General features: G+C 43.9%; 1 protein-coding gene across 1 annotated transcript in view; it reads right to left on the bottom strand.

Annotated features, from left to right (window-relative positions):
- LOC8036128 (insulin gene enhancer protein ISL-1) overlaps positions 1-6,801 on the bottom strand; it is a 154,772-nt gene extending 147,971 nt beyond the window's left edge. Inside the window, exon 1 of the mRNA XM_029983141.4 lies at positions 5,892-6,801. Coding sequence (XP_029839001.1) covers positions 5,892-5,913 — 22 coding nt within the window. The 5' untranslated portion in view covers positions 5,914-6,801. The remainder of the gene's footprint in view (positions 1-5,891) is intronic.
- Between the last annotated feature and the right edge of the window lie 15,457 nt (positions 6,802-22,258).

Here is a 22,258-nt window from a genome sequence, read left to right as displayed (position 1 = left end):
GGGATTTCTCCCTCGTGTGAATACCCCTTTAAGAGCCGCCACTTTTTTTTTTTTTTTTTCAAATATGTCGTTTGATTATCCAGAGCAGCAAGCTGTTACGTCTTGGCTTTAGCCAACTTCTCATCACGAATCCTCCTTGGGGGGGGGGGGGGGGGGGGGGGGGGGGCATCGACTTTTTGCGTGCGCACGCAATATCCAAAAAAATAGCGTACGCTAAAATAGCGCACGCAAAGCGCGAAACGTGATTAGCGTTCGACGCAAAGCTTTAGCGTGCGCTATTTTGAAACTGCCTAGTGTTTGTGCCTCGTGTGTTCCAAAACACACGAGACACAACCCTTTCCGACGACCAGAGCCCCTCCGAATGAAGAAAGGGAGCCTGCAGGGGTTCAACGCGCTATTTCACCCCCCAAAAATAAACGAGAAAACTTCGCACGAGAGTTTTTCATTTCTTCGAAGGGTGTAAAAATAGAAAGCTCTAAAAAATGTATTATAAAAACAAGAAAAAGAACAATGTCACCGGCAACAATTTTGAAAAGCAGCTGCAATAAAACTCAAATGAATGCTGCGGTTATTAGACGAGATAACAAAAACAACTAGGTTTCTTTTTGTAACGTATTAGGTTATTTTTTAGCGGGTAGCGATAATAACTTATTTATTCGTCAAGAAGTAAGTTACTGGTCAGCCAATAATAGTGATGACGTTGAATACACCATCGCCACTGTATCTGGCCATCCAGCCCCGTGGATGGATGGATGCTAACGGCTGTACCCTTAATAGCGGACGGTAGCTTGCGCCACCTATCATAGAAAAAAAATAACGATAAAAGTTTGATTCCTTCTTTCGCCCTTCTAAGCCAATCTTCCTTCCCTTCTGAAGATTTTGTTACTCTCACCAGGTAGTGCTGACTATCACCAAAATAACCTTTAAAAAAATTTAAAAAATTACTTTCTCTTTTATTTTTTGCAAAGGGAATCGGTAATTTGTCTCCGATCAAACCTTGTCGGCGTTACCCCAACACCGGACCCACTAGGAGACAGGGCTGAGACTTTGGGCTGGAACCACGCGGGAGCGATTCCAATTTTCCTCTGCCCCGCCTGTCCCCAGCTGTGCTAGTTAGTTGTCCATCATTCAACTTTTCCTAGATACTTTCCACCAATCTTCGAACCTCCTCTTCGTGATTGTAATCCTTTACTCTTCCAATCTGTCATCGTCGACACCGAAACCCCTGCAGGGCTACCGCCCGATCCGTTACGCCTTCAAAACCAAAATGTTCAAAGGTCTCGCCCTCACTACAGCCTACGACACATAATGTGCCGTATGCTATAATCTGACGAAATTTATCTTTACCTCGAAAATCGAAGAACTTCCTTGTTAATTATCAACCACTTTTTCATTTCGCATGCCCTGTTTGTTTGTGTTTTTTTTTTGTGACCTGTCGATGTCAAAACAGCCGATTCCGACTGATTTCACGATTTAATATAAAATATAATAAATGTTCTTATGAAAAATATGCTCTGAGGGATAGTTCGACGAAGAATCAATCTTTTTATAGCAAAAAAGTTTGAAAAAATGGGAGTAACGGTTATTAAATGAGAATTTTCGTAAAATGAGAGAGAAAATCGCGTGTATTCTCTATGGGGCTTGGAGGAGCGCTCCCTCTTAAAGCTGATTTTTCTCGCACTCTTCCCTCCCATATATTCCTTTCTACCTCTTTCGCTTCTTTTTTCACGGAACTATATTCTGCTCAGCCCCGTCAAAACAGTGTGCAGGTATTTAAATGTCGGCTTTAATTTGGGTTCGGTTTGTCCGTTTTGTGTTTGAACTTTTGAATACTTTCCGTGCACACCGGGTGTCATCCATTTCAGTTAACTATATCTTCGAATTGTAGTTTCTGCCCTACCTCGTTTGGTGTGGTCCCATGCGCTCCCAGTGCTAACCTGCCCACGCTCCTCTGTCGAATATCCCATTCTGACTGAACCCCATTGCCAAAATACAGTCCCGGTGCCATTACTCATTTCCATATACCCCTGACCACCTCCTAGAGCCTCGAGTTTCATAATAGCTGAATTTAGTTTTCCTTTTGTAATCATATTTTCTTCGTGGTGTTCGCCTGGATATTTCCTTCCGTGATTGAGCCAATATCCCTAGACATCTGCATTTTTTCTACATGGTGCATTTCTGTCTTGCAGGTTTTTTTCAGTGTTCGCCCTTTTCGTTGTAGAACACCATTACTCCAGACTCGCCATTATAGCAAAACTTAGGGCCCAAGCGGTCCCCTTCCTTTCCACATATTCCATACAGTTTCTAATGTATCGCGGTTATCTGCGATTATGTCGTCGGCATACATTCGTCCTGGGATTACTTGCATTATATTTCTCCCCACTTCCATACAACTCGCATGAAAACCTAAACTGATCTGCTTTAATTTCTTTTTCATTCCACTTAGGTATATCATGAAGAGCAGGTGAGACAGTTGGACACCCCTGCTTGAGCCCTCTTTTTAGTGCTGTTGGTTGTGCAGTTTCTGCTTCTTCTGTTATAACTACATCATTGTCTGCGTACACCTGTTGAGAGACCTAACAAAATTTGCACGTAAGTTATGCCCCTTCAGCTGGCCCCATAGTCTTCGCTGCTTCACACAATCGTCCTCTTGATGTCCAAATAAGATCACCATAAGGGTCTTTGGCTCTTCATTGCTATCTAATGAGTGATGACGAATAGGTTTTCTTCAAGCCTTATGTCTCCTCGAAATCCATTCTAAAGCTTGCCCAGAATTTGCATTTCTTCTGCCCCTTCCTCTAATCTTCGCTTTATTATCTGCATTATTAGTCTATACAAAAGGGATGTTACTGTTATCGAGCGGTACGTCTTGATGTCATTAATTCCTCTGACTCTTCGTATCAGCCTCATTTGTCGTAAATTCGAGTTACTTGTTTTATAGGGTCTCTATGAGCCCGATGGGAATGTCATCTGGGCCTGTCGCAGTAACTGCTGCAGGGAACCTTACATTGTTATACGCTGTAGTCTGCTCTTTCTGTACACCCTGCTGTTCTCAGCGTTCCCCACTGGCTCCCTTTCGTGAGAAAGCCTCTTCGATTATCTGCCTAATATGACCTTGTGCCGTAGAACTCGTAAGTAAACGTTGGAAGTGGCTACGCGACAGACGTTGTAGCGTGCCATTACAGTTTGCATAACGTGAAACTTTCACGTTATGCAGACTAATAAATGTTCAAAAGTCTGTTCGCTTGTGTAGCCCACTGGTGGACGAATGGGTGCAGAGAGCAAGCAATGCCAATCGGCTCATGCGAAATTGCGACAGAACAGCGAGGAACGGTGTCGCCAAATTTGAAACAAACATGCCATCACGCGTGGGCGTAATAATACTCCAACATTTCTTGAATTCCTGAGTATGGACTATATATATATATATATATATATATATATATATACGCTCAAAAACGCGATCCTCGTGTTTCTTTTTACACGTTTTTTTAGAGAGATAAAACCAGCCTAAATGTAAAACTGAAAGGAAGTTACTCTGTCCGAAATAATTTGAAGCCCCCCCCCCTTTTTTTATTTGTTTATCAGACATTCATTGGTGTATATTGGAGTTCTTCGGCAAGGTTGTGTTAAGCACTATTAACGTGAGCTGCAGCGCACGACTAAACACAAACGCACATCTCTTTAGATCGGCTGGGATAATTCAACGATTGTGTTCGATGACCCAATGTCATGTGTGTAATATTATGGTGTTTGATGCAATCTTGCAAGATGGCGTTCGTGCGTATACCATAAGCGTGCCCTGTCCTGTATCTATACGGACACGTGAATTGTATTTTAATTTTCTACAAATGAATCGCGTACATTTTATTGAATCCTTTCCTACTTCTATTGGTCAGCTCGTTCTTGTGTAGAAAGAGGAAGAATTAAAAGGAAATAAGCCACCAGCTGACTAGCAACTTGATTTAGTGTTCAAAGTTTGTTCTTTTCTTTGACACGTATTCTCTTCCTCTTCAGTGATCGTTGTACATGCACAAATATATACACACAAAACATATTCTGTAAAAAAATAATTTTTGCACAGAATATGTTTTGTGTGTACTATAAATTTCTGTATTTATACGACCTCTGAAGAGAAAGAAGATGCGTAAAAAAGAAAAACAAGAAAAAGGTTCATCAATAAGGTTGATATAGTTTGCTTGGATTTCTTGTCCCTTTAAATCTTCTCTCTACACAAGTTCAAGCTGACCAATAAGAAGTATGTACGAACTAGCTCAATTCAAGCCCTTAACTCAGTTTGTTTCTCCCTTTCCCCCATGCAGGGTATAAAGCCTGTGGGATCATAATTTTTGGCTAATCTCTTTGGTGTCTGATTGTGTGTGTTTATCTGCCAGTAATATTAAGAAAATAAAAACGAGCTCTTCAGAGGATATACAAGGACCACCGCACCACCGGTTAATGTATACGATTCGGGCCATTGAACGCGAGGCTTCCAACCATGTCAATAAATCTGGGATACATGAGTCGTATCTCAATACAAGCATACGTTATCCCGAATTTGACTAAGATGCGGCCGCGGATTGAAAGGTCATTGAACTTTTCAATGCAAAAACGGATAATTGTCACCCCCACCACTTTAAACGAAGCAAATGTTTTTTTTTGTTTTTTTGTTTTTTAAATAGGATTTTTTTATTTGAAAAAGTTGGTCCCAGATTGTGTTATTCGCTCTATGAAATAACTTATTGCTCGAATTTTAGCATAGCGTCCCTGCCACTGAAACGGTTTTCGTGGCGCAACCAGAATAATTTTATTTTTGGTGCAGCCTATACAACTTCGTATTTAATAATCATTAAAGTAAAATTATGAGCGTACTTCCGTAGGTTAACGTTATCCACTTTATATTTATTTTCAGACTGCCCTGGTCTCCTGCCATCACAGGAAGCTCGCCGGAACACTGGACTGGACGATTCTTGATTTACTGAGCGCAGCTGTATATATTATACATGTAGCCCAAAACGTTGTCTCGATGTTTGGACAGATGAGTCAAAAGAAGCATGCAGCAAACGTTCTTGTCAGCCCCGTGTTAGCCAACTTATATCAACATTCCACGAACATTTTCCTTATGTCTACTGTATAATGGGTCCTCGTCGGTTTGACATCGACAATATTGAGAGGCGAAGTGTTTATTATGTCAGTATTGACTAATTTTCCGGACTTCGAGAACTTCAAAAACACTACCAGAATATTTTTTTTTTTCCCGAGACATCCCGACTGTGGTTATATTGCCTTCGTGATCTTAGATCATCAGTGTTTGAAAGAGCCTTGCCATCAGAAAAACGCCGATCGCTCAAAGAACCAAAGAGGTGATGTCATCAAGCATAATTGTCAAGCATCTGCTTGGCACACGACTGCCCCGTGTTCAGGCATGCGTGCGTCATTCACGAGGAACGAACGATCTTAAAGAAATAATTGCTGGAACAACGATGGATTGCCCCATTGAATGAACGCTAAAAACGCGCCGATTTCCGAATACTATCTTCAATTGGCAGCCGAAGCTTACCTGGGTACATCTGTGGCACAGAGGACGTTTATGTTTGTTGTTACATTACCCTGGCCAGCAGCCTTGACTCGACTTCGCCACACTTTACACGATGTGCTAATCGATGTCTGTAAATATGCCCAACAACCGCCGACGTCTTGTAATATGTCGGTCAACGCCGTAAACGTAACACAACCGCAAAAACCTGATGCCCCTAAGGAGATTACAGGCCTCGCGTTCTACGCAATCGGTTTGTTTGTAGCCGTTAACCAAATAGCACGGGGTTTACGCTTTTCACTGCACGCACTCTAAAAGTGAAGGCACTCCGGTCAAAAAAAGAGATTGCACTCACTCTGCGGCATGGCCTCGCTCATGGAGCCGACGCTGGCGTCGGCTTTGGACGGCGAAATCTTGGCTGTGGGTCGGAGCACCAGCTTGAATGAGGGCGGCCGGGATCGCAGTCCCGGCGACAACGACGTTGTTTGACGCAAGCACCACCGGCGCCTCCTAAACTGGCTGCAAGGACTGAAAGAAGACGTCGCTCGAAGCCGACCAACACGACGACCTCGCCGAAGTTCGAGCGTCCTCCGAGCTGCACGTCCCAATTCGTGACGACCCCGCCGCACGGCAAGGAACTACGACCTGGGTACAGGCGGTAGCTCCTTGCTCGGGTGTCGACGACGCTGCGCCGCCGACGACGACGACGTCGTCTCCCAGACCGAACGGCAAGGACACACTCACGGCACGGCACTGCTCGTGGTCACAGCGGCGGTGCCGCCGCGAAGCCGACGGCACCGCACATCCACCGTAGGTACGTCCATCGCATTCACAGAAAACGGCAGGAAACAAATACAAAAAGAAGATCGGCTAGGCCTAGCGCCGTACTCGGTACCCGAAGCTGAAACCACAGACCAACGCAGACGACACGTCCACGGACCGAGCCGTGCCGTACTGAGACGCGGGACGGCGGAGGCGCAACGGCCGCCCGGTTAGGTTCCGCCTTCGAACGTTGCGATTGGTTCGACCGTGCGGTGGGCGGAGTTGGCACGTCGGTTCTTTTTTTAAAAAGGGGGCTCGCTATTGGCTCGTTTGAAATTGGTGGCGGCGGCAGGGCGGAGGCTCGGCGGAATCGATGTGCGGCGTCGTCCGTCTGCGAAGGCAAAGGGAGTTATTTTATCTTATTTCACGTGCGTGTTTACTTTTTCCATAAAGCGGCGGCGGCGGCTTGCTTGCTCGGCACGGCCATTGTTTATGTTACGTTTGCGGCGCCCGCGGCGGCGCGAAGCCGTGAAGCCCAGTTGCGGCTTCGCCTTTGGCTACGTCTTGGATTAGGCTGTAGGCCGGGTTCTTGGCTCGGGTCGGTTCGGGCTTCGTCCGGTAAGCGTTCCGGCGGCTTAGCGGGTAGCCTGCTGCGGTTCGGCCGCTACGACACTACCGGATTTCTGCGTATCATAAACGGGGTTTAGAAACGCACGCACGTATACCTGTATTTTGAATGGCTGTAACTAACTCGCACTATTCGCTTGCGGCGCTAAGTTAATCCAGAAGCTTCGTCGAGTCTCCCGCGAGCGAGTCACAGTCGGGGACAATACAAACGCGAACAGCCCGCTTCTTCGCTTACTCATACACCGCACATAGGGTACTGCTTTAGACAGACGCTGAGGCACACCTATACGGACGCAAGCTACTCATTTGTACTCTTTAAATAGGTACTCTTGTCGTGTATATGTCCATAGAAGACAATAAAAAGTAATTATAGATCGCATGCTGTTAGCTTACCAATTCCAGGACGGCCGACGTCTTCGTTTCCGCTTATGCGATCGCGAGGAAAGGGAGCTTTTGCAGCTTTGGCACGACCAGGCCAACGCATTGGGGAAGGCTAAATGGATACGTCCTCATTCTCCAGTGGGGAAAAAATCAGCTCTATGGCGTTCTTATCTTCTCACTTTCTCTGTTGGGTCTCTTTTGTTTGTTTTTCTGGATATTTTTGTGTTGTTTTACATGATGCGATTGTAACTTCCGGAAGAAAGCAAACTTCGTTGCTTTCTTTCTTTTTTTTTTTTTTTTCGAAGACCATGGACTTCTTCAGATGGTCACGCAAATCAGTTGACGGGATTCCTGTGTATTGGTCTATTGTGCCTCTGTCCAAAAGACCGAGAATGAATACAAGAGTTGACCATGCGTGGACAATGGGGCATTCTTTTGACTTTGCGGCCGCAACGACCTTGGCGAGGGAGGACAGATGGGGGCCCCGGAAACTAACCTGGTTTCTCCGCAGGGACACATCCGTGTGTAACAAAAGCCGCGGCCCTCTCCACGAAGATTATACGGACATTCCTGATAAATAGCGTTGACCTGAAGTTGAACTTTGCATTTGCTCTGTAACTACTGAAGATGCCTCCCGCATGGAAAGCGAAATGTATGTATGTATGAGAAGCGTTTATTGGGCAGAAGTACAACTGGCAGTTACGCTAAGGTAGGGCCAACGAAACGTCTAATGATTTTTTTTTTCTTTTTGTGTGTTTCGAGTCGGTGCTTTTATCTTAAATATGACGTCTCCCAGCTTTCGGAATATTTTTGGACTAATAAAAAAGGGCAGTTCACCTCTGCTTACTTGCCCCCCATGTTTTGAGAAACCAGGTCACCGTGCCGCGGCTTGTCCAAGCCTTCGTGGCACGTTTGTATCCTGCAACTGTCTTTTCGTCAAATCATTTTTGTCATTTTATTAGGTGAAATCGCCCAATTTCACTTACCAGCTCTTCGTGCAAACTACTGGAACATATAATTTCTAATTACATCAATGATTTCCTCGATAAACATGAAATAATCTCGCCTTTTCAGCATGGGTTCCGAAAGGGACTTTCTACTACTACTCAGCTCATTTCAACTATTCATTCTTTTGCTTCTATAGTAGATAGGCCTGGTCAAGTCGACGTCATCTTCCTTGATTTTAGCAAAGCCTTCGACAGAGTTCCTCATTCCGGTCTTATATACAAACTAAATGAGATTGGCCTTCCCAGCACAGTTGTTCAATGGATTTCAGCTTATCTTCAAATGCGAAAACAATTCGTCGATGTAGTCGGTCACCATTCTGATCCTCTTCCTGTAATTTCGGGTGTTCCGCAAGGGAGTGTCCTTGGCCCTCTTCTTTTTTCAATTTTTATTAATGACCTCACTTTTTGTATAGATAAAAGCGAGAGTATTCGTTTATTTGCGGACGACTGTCTATTGTTCAAGGATATTAACTCTACTAGGGACCAAGTTGTTCTGAACGAAAGTCTTAATGCAGTTTCTAGCTGGTGCGATCGTTGGGAGATGAAGCTTAACCAAGAAAAGTCCTTGTACATGCGCATCACTAACAAAAAGTCCTCTCATCAGTATGAATACTTCATTGGTGATAACTACATCTCTCGGACGATGAGCTTTAAATATCTTGGTATAACAATTTCTAGCAACTTATCTTGGTCCTCACACATTGAACACGTTTGTGCAGCTGCCCGTCGAAAACTAGGTATGATAAGGCACAAGCTTAAGCACGTGCCTTCTCATGTGAAACTTTTAGCCTATAACACATTGATAAGAACGAAGTTAGAATACGCCTGTACAGTCTGGGATTCATTCACAAAAAAAGATATCAAGATACTGGAAGATGTTCAAAAGCAAGCAGCTCGTTTTATATTTAATCGCTACCACCCGAATGACTCACCTGCTGCCTTAATTCAAAGTAACAACATCATCTCTCTTGAATCACGAAGGAAGCTAGCTAGACTAAAATTTCTTTATCAACTCTGGTTTAAAAAACTCCGGCTTGAATCGTCGTCCTTTCTTCACCCATCCTCGACTAGGCACACAAGGCATGACCATCCGCATAAAATAACTCCAGTATTCGCTCGAACAAATGCATTTAAATACTCCTTCTTTCCCAGAACCATAACAGAATGGAACAACCTACCTCATCATAGTATTTATATCTGACAATGTTTTGGAGTCGATTGAGCGTTTGTTTGATGTGTAACTTTTTGCATTGTGTTTTATTTTCCTGTTCCCCACTACCGCCACTCCTCCCAACTTTGTTGTGAGCTATTACATGTGCTTTATTACAATTTTTGCATACTTTTTCCCTGTTCCCCTGTTCCCGTCTCCCATTTTACGGATTACCTGGTGTTGCGTTTTTTTTTTACTTGTCTTTTGTAACCCCCAATCCTGCTTGGGCCGCAATTGGCCTGCAGTATTCCTAAATAAAAAAAAATATATGGAAAAGTGTAAACGCAGGCGAGCTCGTGAATACATCCACAGTAAACCCAAAACACAAAAATAAAAAAGGTATATATAAGAAACAGACAGAACAATCAAGTCTCAAAATGTAATACTTAATTTCTGTCCTTTCTTTTTTTTTTTTTTTTATAGTTATTCGTTTTGGGGTTACTATGAACTGCGTATTCATATTTTTTTCTTTTTACGTTACGTGACAATGTAATGTTTACACGTTTGCCACATTTCGAATTGTGATGGAGAATAGTTGTGTATTCGGTATGCAGCGTAGAGCGCAGCGCTTCGATTGTTCATCAGCGATTTGTGTACAAGCACGGGAAAAAACCGGGTACTTTTTCTTTTTCTCTCTTTTTTTTCTCAGCTGAACTCGAATATTTATTTTGCAATAAATATATTTTGACGCATTGAAAACTGATGTGTAATTGTGTGACCAAAATCAATTATTATCAACCTTTTTTTTCTTTCTTTTTTTTTCTTTTTTGGAGGTCAAAGGAAGTTTGCAACGGTTGGAGGCTGGAGTAAGCATTTCGCATAGGTAATTCGATCACAAGTTCACAATACAGTAAAAAAAAAAGTTTCTAGAGTAAAACAAATTAAATACACGGGAAAGATGGAGTGAACGGAGAACGTTCGCGTACTGTTGTTCGCACCATTGAGAAAAAAAAAAGTGTTTCTTTTATTGTTTTTCCAGAAAACAGATGAGAACCTATACAAAGTCTGCGAGTCCTATAGAAGTCTTACGACATATTGTTTGTTCTTCTATGCTTAGTTCGTATATTTCTTCTTTTTCTTTTTTTTTCCGTCGGGACTCGAAAGCGCGTACCCAGAAGAAAATTTGTACGTGGCTTTTTGTTTCGCACTAAAGGATGGCCAAGGATCAAGTACAACATCGTACGTGTTTTAGAGGAAATGAGACTGGATTTATTGTACACGTCACTGACAGGGCTAGAACGGCAGGGAGAAGCTTCGGTTGTCCCGCTTCCAGCGCGAGCTCACTTTCGACAACGCGCTTCGCCATTCCGTGCACCTCGGACGCCCTCGCGCAGCCATCGCAAGTCGGAAGGGAACTTCGCCCAGTTTCACAGCGCATGCGCGAAGCGGGCTAAACCGCTACCGCCACACGATACGCCGTACAAAAGACTGTCTCCAGAAAAAAAATAAAAAAAATATTGGTGTGTGTGTGTTTGTTTATATACAACCTAGAACTTGTATAGTTTGCCTCAATGCGCGACTCGTCTTTCAGCTGTATAGATGAGGAGTTTAGCCAGTGCGTTGCGAACCGTTGGCCTGGGGTCTGCAGACAGTCAGTTTGTAGACACCGTCTGTGGCGTGTTTACATTCCTCATGTGGCGGCCATGGCAGATATGAGTCATACAAGCACTCTCTGCGAACATGTATACGGAGCGTACAAATGTATGGAAGAAAACGTGCTCCGAACATATATCTGAGACATGTCTTCAGATTAATTCTGTCGTCATGTCTGCCGAGAAACTCCGCGTCTCTTGTATGAACTGTATATGGACATTGTGGCTGCGACCTTGGGAGTGTGATAGTCCCTGCGTGTACACAGGGGAGGTTAGCGTCGGCAGTTTTACGTAAATGTCTGGAAGCGTGTCAAAGCAATCAGAAATCACTCTAAAAAAAAAGAAAAAAAAAAGGCTTTGAACCCAATTTGGTTTGCCCCGATTTTTATGCTCCACTGGTTTCGAACCTGCGGCGATGTGTTGGCGTGGGCGAGCTTCCACTATAGGCTTGACTTTCTTGGAGGAAAAAGCGATGAATGGACTGTCTACGTACTGTCCCTTTATATACTGTGCTTATGATTGTCGATGAACGCGGATTTGTCTGGTTCGCGCGCTGTTACGTGCCTCACATTCAGAGCAACCTGCGGGAAACAAGCTGATGGTATACAGTTACAACAGAGTCACTGGTACAACCGTTTCATCGCGCAAATCGACGACAACATGGAATCACGCGTGAGGTGCACAAGAAACGAGCAGAAAGCACGAAAAAACCTGTTCCTGCCAGTTCAGTGTTTTTTCGCTAGGCGACGTCCGGTTTGCTATGGTGTCGCGAATAAGGGACCCAGCGAATTGCGAAACACTTTTTCCATTAAATATTTTTTTTAAAAAGAAAGAGAAGTGCTACGCACATTGCAGTGTTATTTTATTTTTTTTTTCAAGTCATATTTTGAATTTTGTCGCTCTCTGGGACGCTTTTACTGTTCGCCGTGATTCGTGGTCTCGAATTAAGCCTCACAGACTCCTTTTATCTTCAGAGTATATTTACACACACTCGACCATCTGCGACCTAACTTTTCATTAGAACTCTCTTGATCAACTTACCAAGCACCGAAATTTAATTCTAGCTCGGCCGGTGAAACTTTCCGGTGTTTATTATAAGGAATATTGTTTAATATCGTTCGGTGTGTATTTCTCTTTTATCGACATAAAAAATGCCGCCCCCCCTCTCCAAAAAAAAAACAGTTTTTTTAATAGGTTATGCATTGTTGAGCACTAATTTTCTGCCTAGATGTCCCACAAGCGTTCCGAAACGGATGCCAAAAATTCCGTACTAGTCGTTATCTTTTATTCAAAAGTCATAAATCGGAGGTGAAACCGAAAGTTCCAATTTGTTTTTCAATTTGTCTACATAACGCTTCACGCTTACGTGGACCAAAGCCTCCGAAATTTTTAATAGTTACTGACTTACCTGAAAATTGGTTGAGCAGAGGCTCTGCTGGGTACACTGAAAACGTGACGTCAAATGTCCGAATATGTACGGGGGAACTTTATCCTTAACAGTTTATATACAAGAAGTTTGATGATGCTAAACAGTCATGTAGCTGAGACGTTACTATAGATAGTCGCGAGTTACTCCTACCTAGTTATACTTTCTGGGCAATGAGTAACTCATTTAGTTACGTTTTTAGAAAAGAAACGAGTAACGTACTGAGTTACTTTTGAATGCCAAGTAACGAGTAACGGCATTTTGTTACTTTTGGTGGGTAACGTGTACAAGAAATATTAAACAGCCTCGTTTTAATTGTAACCTGCAGTACACGTCTGTTGCGACAAAGGCAGCTGGGCAACCCGAAAAACAACTAAACGGTATGACAGTAGAGCAACGTTTATCGCTGAACATGTCTGTCGAACTCGACAGCAGGGGATGTCTTTCACCCAGCGAACACGATAAGATTCGTTGGTCGAATTTTCTGGAATCGGTAACAGACCGAATGGAAACCCGGTGGTTGCCAACGCATGAAGGCAGAGAACCCATCGTCAACTTGAAACTTTCAAAGCAGAGAGAACAACAAAGAGTGAGGGGAATCCCAGACTCACCAGCTCTTGCTGAAGCACAACACTGCCCTTCCTCCGAGCGCGTCAGTATAGAACGGCTCTTCAGCGTCGCCGGAAATATATTTTCAGAAAAGCGAAAAAAGCTACTTAAAAAAAAAAAAAAAAAAAAACCGTGAGGCAATTGCAGTTGTGTATTTGGTCGTCAAAGTCAAGTATTTGGTCGTAGCATGCCGTGAAGAGCAAAGCCTATGGATGATGCCGAAAATATGCTTAGTCTGGATAACTAAAAAAAAAGAAAAAAAAAAGCCAGATTGTTCAATGTTCCATGCCAAAAGACAGCTAGTTTCTCCGCAGACAGAGTGACAGAATTCCCTGCGGGTACGCCTCAGAAATGTCCGAAGCGTGTTTTCTTTACACATATGTGTTGATGCCTGAAGACGGTCCCTCGCGAAATGTATTAGCTGCATGCGACCCTTCCCCGTGTGGGATGACACAAGGTGAATTGTTCTGATGCAAAGCCGTTTTTCTGCCACGAGGAAGTCAAGTTATAGCTTTGACTATAAAACATCAAACTCCCATCGCCTAATTCGTTGAACACGGTCGAAATAGGTGGCTGACCCCAACGACAACTTTGGGAAAAAGAACAACAAAATCACCCACGCATACGCACGGCTATAGGCTACGGGCAACCGGCGAAAACAAGCTCATCAAAAACCGATCGGCGCTGCATGCCGCCGGACGGCGTGCAGAAGCTCAAAACGCCGACACCGGTCGCGCGTTTACACGGACCCCGCCTCACTAATGGTGGCTGCGGTCAAGCGGTCATTCATCGTGATGGATAGACGGCGCGGCGGCGCCGTCTATCCACACGACTAACGGACGAAAAAGGCTTCACGCCATTTTAGCTTTTTTCTTTTTTCTTTTTTTCTAGGCGGTTTCTTTGGTCAAGAAGACCGTTCGACCAACACCACCTAGACTACAGGGCCGGCGCCTTTGCCCCCCCCAGACGTCATCAGTAGTTGATCGACGTATCTCCGTCAGCGTCTTACAATGAACGCGACGCCATAGCACTCGACGAAGCCAAAGACGGACCCAAATGATGACGTCACGAGCCGGCCTTGTCTTCCATGCTGTAGCGGTACTTTGACCCCTTCTCAGAGTAAGGCGGAAGACCGGTACATACGAGTCGTTCCAAGTCGATCCAAAGCCGGGAGCACGCGTGGCTATTGTTGTATTACTACTGCGTCGCGACGTCGCCGACGTCCTTCCTGTCACGCGAGACAAAGATGGACCGCTGCGAGCCGTCCGGAGCCAATCCGAAGTCGGGGAACGCGCGCGATTTTCATTGTGCGGACCGCTGCGAGCCGTTCCGCGAGCCAATCGGGAAGGCCAGGAGCGCTCGCGAGTCGCTGTATTACTGCGCCGCCGCAGCGTCTTTGTCACGTGACAGCTTCGCGACATTTGATTGGTTGAGACGGCTTCGCAGCGTTCGTCGTGGTCCATCTAGGGTAAACCCGAGTATTATTCCGGTGATTTGTAAAGTCACTGAAGTCCGTTCAAGGGGTGTAATTGGTGGCGTACGTGTATTGTAGCCGTCCCCCAAGTCACGTGCGCAGTTTCCTTTTTTTTTTTCTTTTACGTTTTGTATAAGGTGCGTTAGGTTTTTGTTCCACGATGTCGGCGGCTGTTTGTGTACAGGTGGACGGCCGGTTGGGATTGCTCACTGTCCGCGTCGTTTGCGAATTGGTTTTCTTTGAATGTGTAACTAAAGCCGGAGGGTGAAAAAAAAAAAAATGTACAAGGAATTCTAAGAAAAGAAGAAAAAAATTTATTACAAAAATAGTTTACGCGCAGGTGAACGCTCATTTTTGCCCAAATGTAGGGCTAGCGGTCGGGACCAGATGCCAAAGTTTCAGCACTAACCATTATTTCATTCAAAAAGCTAAACCTGATTTTTTATTTTATTTTTAATTAAAAAAAGAAAATGGCTGCTCGCAGAGCTCTCGAAATACACAAAGCTCTATATGGTGCCATTTACCGAAAACGGGCAGAAATAAACTCTATTTTCCCTTCACATTAAAAAAGCTCATAAATAAAATAAATAAATAAATAAATAAAGGCAACATAACTTTTGAATAAGAGGACAGCTACTTCTGAAACCCTGGCATCTTATTCAGGCCCCTAGCGCTACATTTTAACAGAGAATGAGAGTTCGGCAATGCGTAGTTTAATTTTGCAAGAAAAAACAGCTAATTTCGTGTGTGTGTGTGTGTGTGTGTGGGGGGGGGGGGGGGGGGGGGTATTGCACGTTGTATTCAAGGTCACGGAGCTCCAGAACGCTGAAGAGATCGCAGCGACATTCAAATTGTCGTTTTAGCGGAAAGGCCCAAATGAGGGCGAAACATAAGCGAAAGATACGAAACACGCAGGTCATCTTTCATTTTCGGCCGACTTAAAGAAGCACACAGGGAAACGATGCTCGTCAGGGGTTCGAGATCCGAGAGGGGGAAATGCCCGTGGCTTCAGCGTGAGGCCCTCCTCGCACGCTCGTTTTCGCGCGAATAAGAAAAACGCGGACGATAAGGAAATCGTCCCTGTTTTCGCATCGCCATGCCAGCCTTAGCGCATCCTCGCTCTTCACAAATTGACTTATTTAGGGTTTGTCGATGACGCTCAGCAAGTTTTAGTGAAAGTAAACGTTGTGTTTCTTTTCAACAATTAAAGTCTATTTGTAAACCTTTGGTGATCATTTTGCTAACTAGTGTGTATGTGTGTGTTTGTGCGTGCGTGCGTGTGTGTGTGTGCGTGTGTGTGTGTGCGTGTGCTTGTGTTTGAATACTTGACGTTCGCCATGACTGGCAGTTCCTGAAAGAAGTATTTTTTTTCCTCAACCACCGTATTTGTAAGAATTTGAAAGTATTCGCAGAAAACAGCTGGTATTCGTTTGCCCCTTCTAGGCCACTTTAGCCAAGGATGTGGTGAACCAGAGAAAAGCGAAAAGCCAAAGAAAAATACTTTGGCACTAGGAAAAAAACTTAATGGAGCCCAAGTAAGGTCTTTATTAGCGGCGTGCGTGAACAACAGGGGGCGCTTGTTTAGCTACCATCATCATCGTTTGTGACGTCACGGGCCGGACAGATCGCCAAGGGCTTGGATCCCCCGGCTCGTCAGTTAGCACGTGGTAAAGCCTGTTTCACGCGTTGTGTTAATTTGGTGAAGTGATATTCGTGGTAGGACATTTCACCGAAGCTTGAAACCGTGGCATGCGTGGTCGTGCTAGCAGACACTTTTCGCACCTGAGGTGTCGTAGCGCTCGGTTGGTACTGTGTTGTTCTCCATACACCCCAGTACAAAAAGCGGGATGATGAAAATAGATCAGCCAGCGCTTTACGCCACTACAACATCTAACACGGCAAATATGATGTTTTTTTTTTTTTTTTTTTTTTTGGGGGGGGGGGGGTTCAAATTTGGGCAATACAAAACTGAGAAAGGAATGCGAAAATCGAGAACCTCTCGTGTGTGCAGCAAACACTTCAGTGAAAGCGACACCGCGTGTCCTGTTAGTTCCAATGTGTTGCGTGAGTGCTGGTCTCTTATTATAGTTCCAAGGTGATTCATCTTTAAATTTCGTAAACAAGTAAACAAACATTTCCTGAAAATATCTGGCCGCCAGAAACTTACTTTTCGTCTTTCTTCAGGTGGTGTGGATGGTGGCTTCTTTTCACGACGCTGCGACGGACGAGTGTGTCGTCACAGATGGCATCGACGTCGAGGATCAGGTGTGCCCGACTTTCCTGCCTCCCTGCAGGGACGACATCGGCCATGCACAAGTTCGCTCGGCTTTCCCGCCCCCCTGGGGTAGCCACCTGCCACTGAATAGGACTGCGCTGTCGTCGCTTCTCGTCAATTACATGGACTGGCAACTGTGGGCACTTCAACACGGCTAGGTGGCGCAAGCTGCCGCCCGTTACAAAGGGTATAGCCATTACCATCCATCGATCCATCCACTATAAGCCTACATAAGTAGCTGCCTCACCTCGCCAATGTGGTGGGATCTGGCGCCCGAGAATGGCCGCACGTTTCGTCTTTCTTCAGGCTGGTTACTCTTATCTCTCCGTCAATGGCAGAGTGTTCAAAAAGTCGGCGCCAGAGCTCACCTCGCCTGTATACGCTTGGTTACACGTCGCATGACTGTCTTTTATTTACGATGTTTTTTTCGCGCCTTATTCGAAAGCTTCTTGTCGGTGATATATAGAACAAAATCCTGTACCCTTCTCTGAGCAGTAAGAACAGCAAATTTTCGAGGTTATCGCGACAATACCAGTGATCCAGCAGAAACAGTCTGAGATTCTTAACGAAATTCAGCTTATTCTGTCTGAACAGCAGATTCTTGAGCAGAAAGTGACAGAGCTAGCGAACAAGAATAAGCAATTTGAAGACAACGTTGAGTCTCTGGTTCCATTAAAAGGCGAAGTAGCACGCCTCGTAGAATGTTCAGACAAACTTTTCACTGCGTGTACAAATTTGCAGGATTACGAGGATCACCTAGAGAATAAGTCGCGAAGAAATAACCTAAATTTTTTGTTTTTTGGTATCGAAGATAATCAAAATGAAACATGGGCGGAGTCCCAGAGTAGAATACTATATTTTTGCTCGGAAAAACTGCAAGTTCCGATCGCGCCCGAAGCTATCGCAAGAGCACATAGATTAGGACGCTACATGGAAACAAAGAATCAACCTCTGGTAGTTAAGTTTCTGTCATTCAAGGACAAACATCGTGTACTTAAAGTCGCTGCTAAACTAGAGATGTCCCAGTTTGCAGTCAGTGAAGACTGCTCAAACAAAGTTCGCCTTCAAAGGCAAAAGCTCATCCGATTCGTCCGTTAACGTGGAGAAACTTTGAAATTAAATTTTAATAAACTTATAATGAATGGACAACTTTTCATGTATAATAGCGAAACATATGCCGTCACTAGATTAGACTGCTAGCAACCATTGATTACAGCGACCCAAAGCAGGCGGTCGGCTTATATGGACTTATAATCAATTGTCGAAGTCTAAAAAAATTAAACTCTGGAATACGTTTCGCTTTCGGAAAAAAAAAACAACAACAAAGCCTCATATAGTTTTTTGGAATAAAGTCTTGGCTGGATAGTACCATAGAAGATGGTGAAATTTTTCCATCCAAGTATACTACATTTCGAAAAGACGGCAGCACACACGGTGGTGGTGTTTTTGGGCTTGTTCACAACAGTCTGAGAAGTGTCCCTATCAATGTTGAGTGCAAATCATGTGAAACTATTTGATGTAAAGTCATGTTAGGTAGTGGCTCCTCTGTGGCTATAAGCTCTTCTTTTTTTTAGGCCACCCGCCTCAAGCTCTTGCTAACCCTTGTTTCGATTAAGCACTATATTATTAAGCCTGGGGGCAACATACACAGTCCTTGCCGGTATCTTTAATCTCTCAAATATAGACTGGGTCTTTTTTCAGCCAATCATCCTACTACATCTATAATTTTTTCTGCTTTCTGTGAAACGGTCATTGTCCACTTCTTATTTGAATTTTTAAAACTCAAACAGGACGGGGTCCTAACAGCACTAATCTGCTAGTTTTTTTGTTTTTTTTTAATGATTTTAATTTTTTTTTCCGTCAGTGTGAAACCAGAAACAAGCGATCATGATTTTGTGAACAAAACGTTAGGGCGCAAACGAGCTGGTGGTGGTTATACATTTTACTAAAAACCCCGTCTATTATCGTACCAGCCTGGGCTCGGGGTTTCTAGTCAACTGATTTTGTCGTTACAAGAATGTCTTGTAATGCAATGCTACGGCGCAGTGCACAACCACGCAAGGTGTTTTTCTATGAAAGAGGTGACTACGTAATGCTGTCCCGAAAACTAGATTCGTTTTTTTTTTTTTTTTTTTTTCTGTATTTCAATTGCATAGCTCAAACTTGAATAAGAATTCTGCCTGGAATTTATTTGAAACGTCACGCATCATATCAGGAAAAAGAAGGAATGATAAACCGTGGATGAATAGGAAAGTTCGAACTTTAATAAACCAGAAGAATCATTTGTTCAGTAGGTATTGTCGTTCGCAAGAGTTTAGCTTATATTCCAATCCAAAATGAAGAAGTTAGGCAAATTATTAACTAAAGAAATGCGCACGGCGCAAAATAAATATCTATAAGATAAAAAGAAATCCTAAAAAAATCTGGAAATACGTAAAAAAAAAAAGAAAGCTCTTAGCATTGCTATTCCCGATATCATAGGAGTTGTAGTAGATCGTTCTTCTCCTCCGCTACGGTATCCCCGAAGAAAAAGCCGCAGCTGCGCATGCGCGCCGCTAGCCTTGTCTGCATAGTTCAAGGTCTTGTGGCGGATTACGGAGCGCTATCCGGGTGCTTAGCGGGCTGCGAGAACGGTCTACTACAATTCCCTAGTGTCAGTTACGGAACGAACCTTAAGAGCAAGGCTGAAACATTTCATGTGTACTCCCCAATTAGTTTTCATTCAGCCGGTCAACCCGGTAAATAGATCACCGATTTTAAACGTAGTTACACAAATGGGTAACATCGACTTCTCGGAGAATGGCATTGCGTCGTTATTACAAAAGGTCAAAGTAAGCAGTGTCTCCCCCGGCCCAGATTGTGTTTCCAACTTCATTCTGAAAAACTGTGCTATTTCTTTTTTCCCTTACCTAACGACGTTGTTTGAGAAGTCTTTTGATAAGGGCGAACTTCCTCTTGACTGGAGAAGCGCCAACGTGCTCCCAGTACATAAAAATGGAGATAAAACCAACACATGCAACTATACGACTATCCCTTTAACGAGTGTTTCTTGTTAGTGTTTTATCAGGGGTTCCGCAGGGATCGGTGTTGGGCCCCTTTCTTTTTTTAGTGTACACAAATGATCTTGCTGGTTATCTTTCTAGCCACGTCCGACTGTATGTTGATGATTGTTGTATACATACCGTGATGTCACGTGTGAGGCGGATTCCCAAATACTACAAGACGATCTCCATTCTGTCATGTCATGATGTCAAACATGGAAAATGACATTAAATTTGAACAAATATAACAAAGTCAGATTTTCTAACCCAAGATAATCTCTGGCCACAGAATATTTTCTGGGTGTCATAGGTTTAACTGTTGTACCTGAATATAAGTATCCGGGAGTTTTATTTTCTAGTCACTTGTCATGGATTGCTCATGTGGATTATTCGTCATCTAAGGCCAGCCGCACATTAAACTTTCTCAAACGCATATTTTAGTCTGGCACCTGCTAACCTTAAAGGAGCTACGCAACAATTTTTGTACTTTGTGCAAATACCGCTTAAAACGGATCCCTAACGTTAATGACCTATGAAACACGCGTTCGTTTTTCACCCCACGCAATAGAAGTCCCAGAAAAAAATTAAAGAAAAACGAGCAGCGTTCACCCCCTCAACTCGCAGCCAGAACAAGCGGCCACGTGATCTGGAGCCGATTATATGCCGCCAGTGTTGATCATAGCCACGCGCTGGGGTTGGCAAAGCGCAGGACACGCGCTGAGTTCCAGACATTGTTATGGCTCGGCTGTTGTCGTCGTTGCAGCGATTGGACACGGGTCACAACCCGAATGCTTCTCGAGCTAGCAATTGTCACGAGCCCAAGTCGATTGCCCACGCAATGCTCGGGTCCAATCTACGAACCGCATTCAAATATCGTCACTTGGGTGTACTGCGATCCCCGAGTTACGTCATCAAATTTTGCAAAGGAGAGATTGAATGAAAATGATCGCTTTTGTCCTTGAAATTACACCGCAACAAAGGAGTTTCTTGGCCAATGGCGTTGCGTGTGAGTATCCTTGAGTACCAGGTGTGCCAGTAAGCTCGTGTAGAGAGAAAAACATTCCGATTGAATATCGTTGCACAGCTCCTTTAAAGAAACGTTGTTCATAGGAAATGTACGTCCCATTTTGGCATGTACATGTGCCGCATGGGATTTCCATACACGCCACACCATTGAACAACTCAAACGTATTCAGGAACGGGCAGCCCGGTTCGTCTCCGGCGATTATAATTTCTCTAAAAGATCATCTGGAATACGCCGCAACCTGGGATGGCCTCTGTTGGAGCACAGAAGAAGCTACCTTAGGCTCACTTTATTTTTCAACATACTAAATGGTAGAACCGGGATCGAGAAAGAACGTTATCTTAAATAACCGAGTTATGCGTGGCCAGCGTACAGATCATTACTTAAACGTACGTGAATTCAGATGCAGAATTGACGTATTTAAGCGCTTTTTTTTCCCACGAATAGTAAACGAATGGAACAATTTACCAACTAAGGTCATCTGTAGGTTTAGAAAGAGTTATATACGTAAAGACAGGGGACGGGACAACACAACTTTCAAAGTCCCTGTCTTACGTATATAACTCTTTCTGAACCTACATCATGACCACCGCGCTCACTAACAAGTGTAAGGTCATCTCTGTTGCACCTTCCCCCTTCCCTACTGTCCTAAAAAACTACCTGTTGGAATAATTGTTCAATTTGCTCTTCTAATAGTGCCAGTCACTATACTTTTTTTTATATTGTACAAAGTGCTGTATTTTTATCCTAAAATGCCATAGCCACTATTTGTGCATCAGAAAATGTCTTGTGTATCTCTATATTTATAATTTTATATTGTTTTGTATTGCCTTGCCCCCCTACAATAATGGCCAGAACTGGGCGATGTAGGTATCCGAATAACTAAATAAATAAATAAATAACTGTCAGGAAAAAGCCGCGGCTGGCTTCAGGAGTCGTTTAGACTAAATCCCTGCTTATTCGCCCGGTCGTCGCAAAGCGTGCGAACCCCCCCCCCCCCCCCTCGTCCTCTCCTTCCCATTTCCCCCCCCCCCCCCCCCTTTTCCCGCGCGATCGAGGTCTATTAAACGTGCGAGGCCCCCTCGCGATTCAGGTCTGTTAGATCTAGTAAATAAATGACACTTCAGCGTCAAAAAAAAAAAAAAAATGGTTATGCACCTGCTATAAATTACTGCCGTTTGTATGTTTAAATTTGCGAACCCAAAGAATTGCGTATAATGCGTGATATGCTTCCCAGTGAGCTACTTTAAAATTGTAAACAACTCTTAATAAAGCAATTGGATGGAACAAATTA

Source organism: Ixodes scapularis, unplaced genomic scaffold, assembly GCF_016920785.2.
Source record: "Ixodes scapularis isolate PalLabHiFi unplaced genomic scaffold, ASM1692078v2 PGA_scaffold11__112_contigs__length_91849675, whole genome shotgun sequence".
Lineage (NCBI taxonomy): Eukaryota > Metazoa > Arthropoda > Arachnida > Ixodida > Ixodidae > Ixodes > Ixodes scapularis.
Note: the sequence above shows the minus strand (reverse complement) of the source record. Positions and strands in the feature narration are given on the sequence as shown.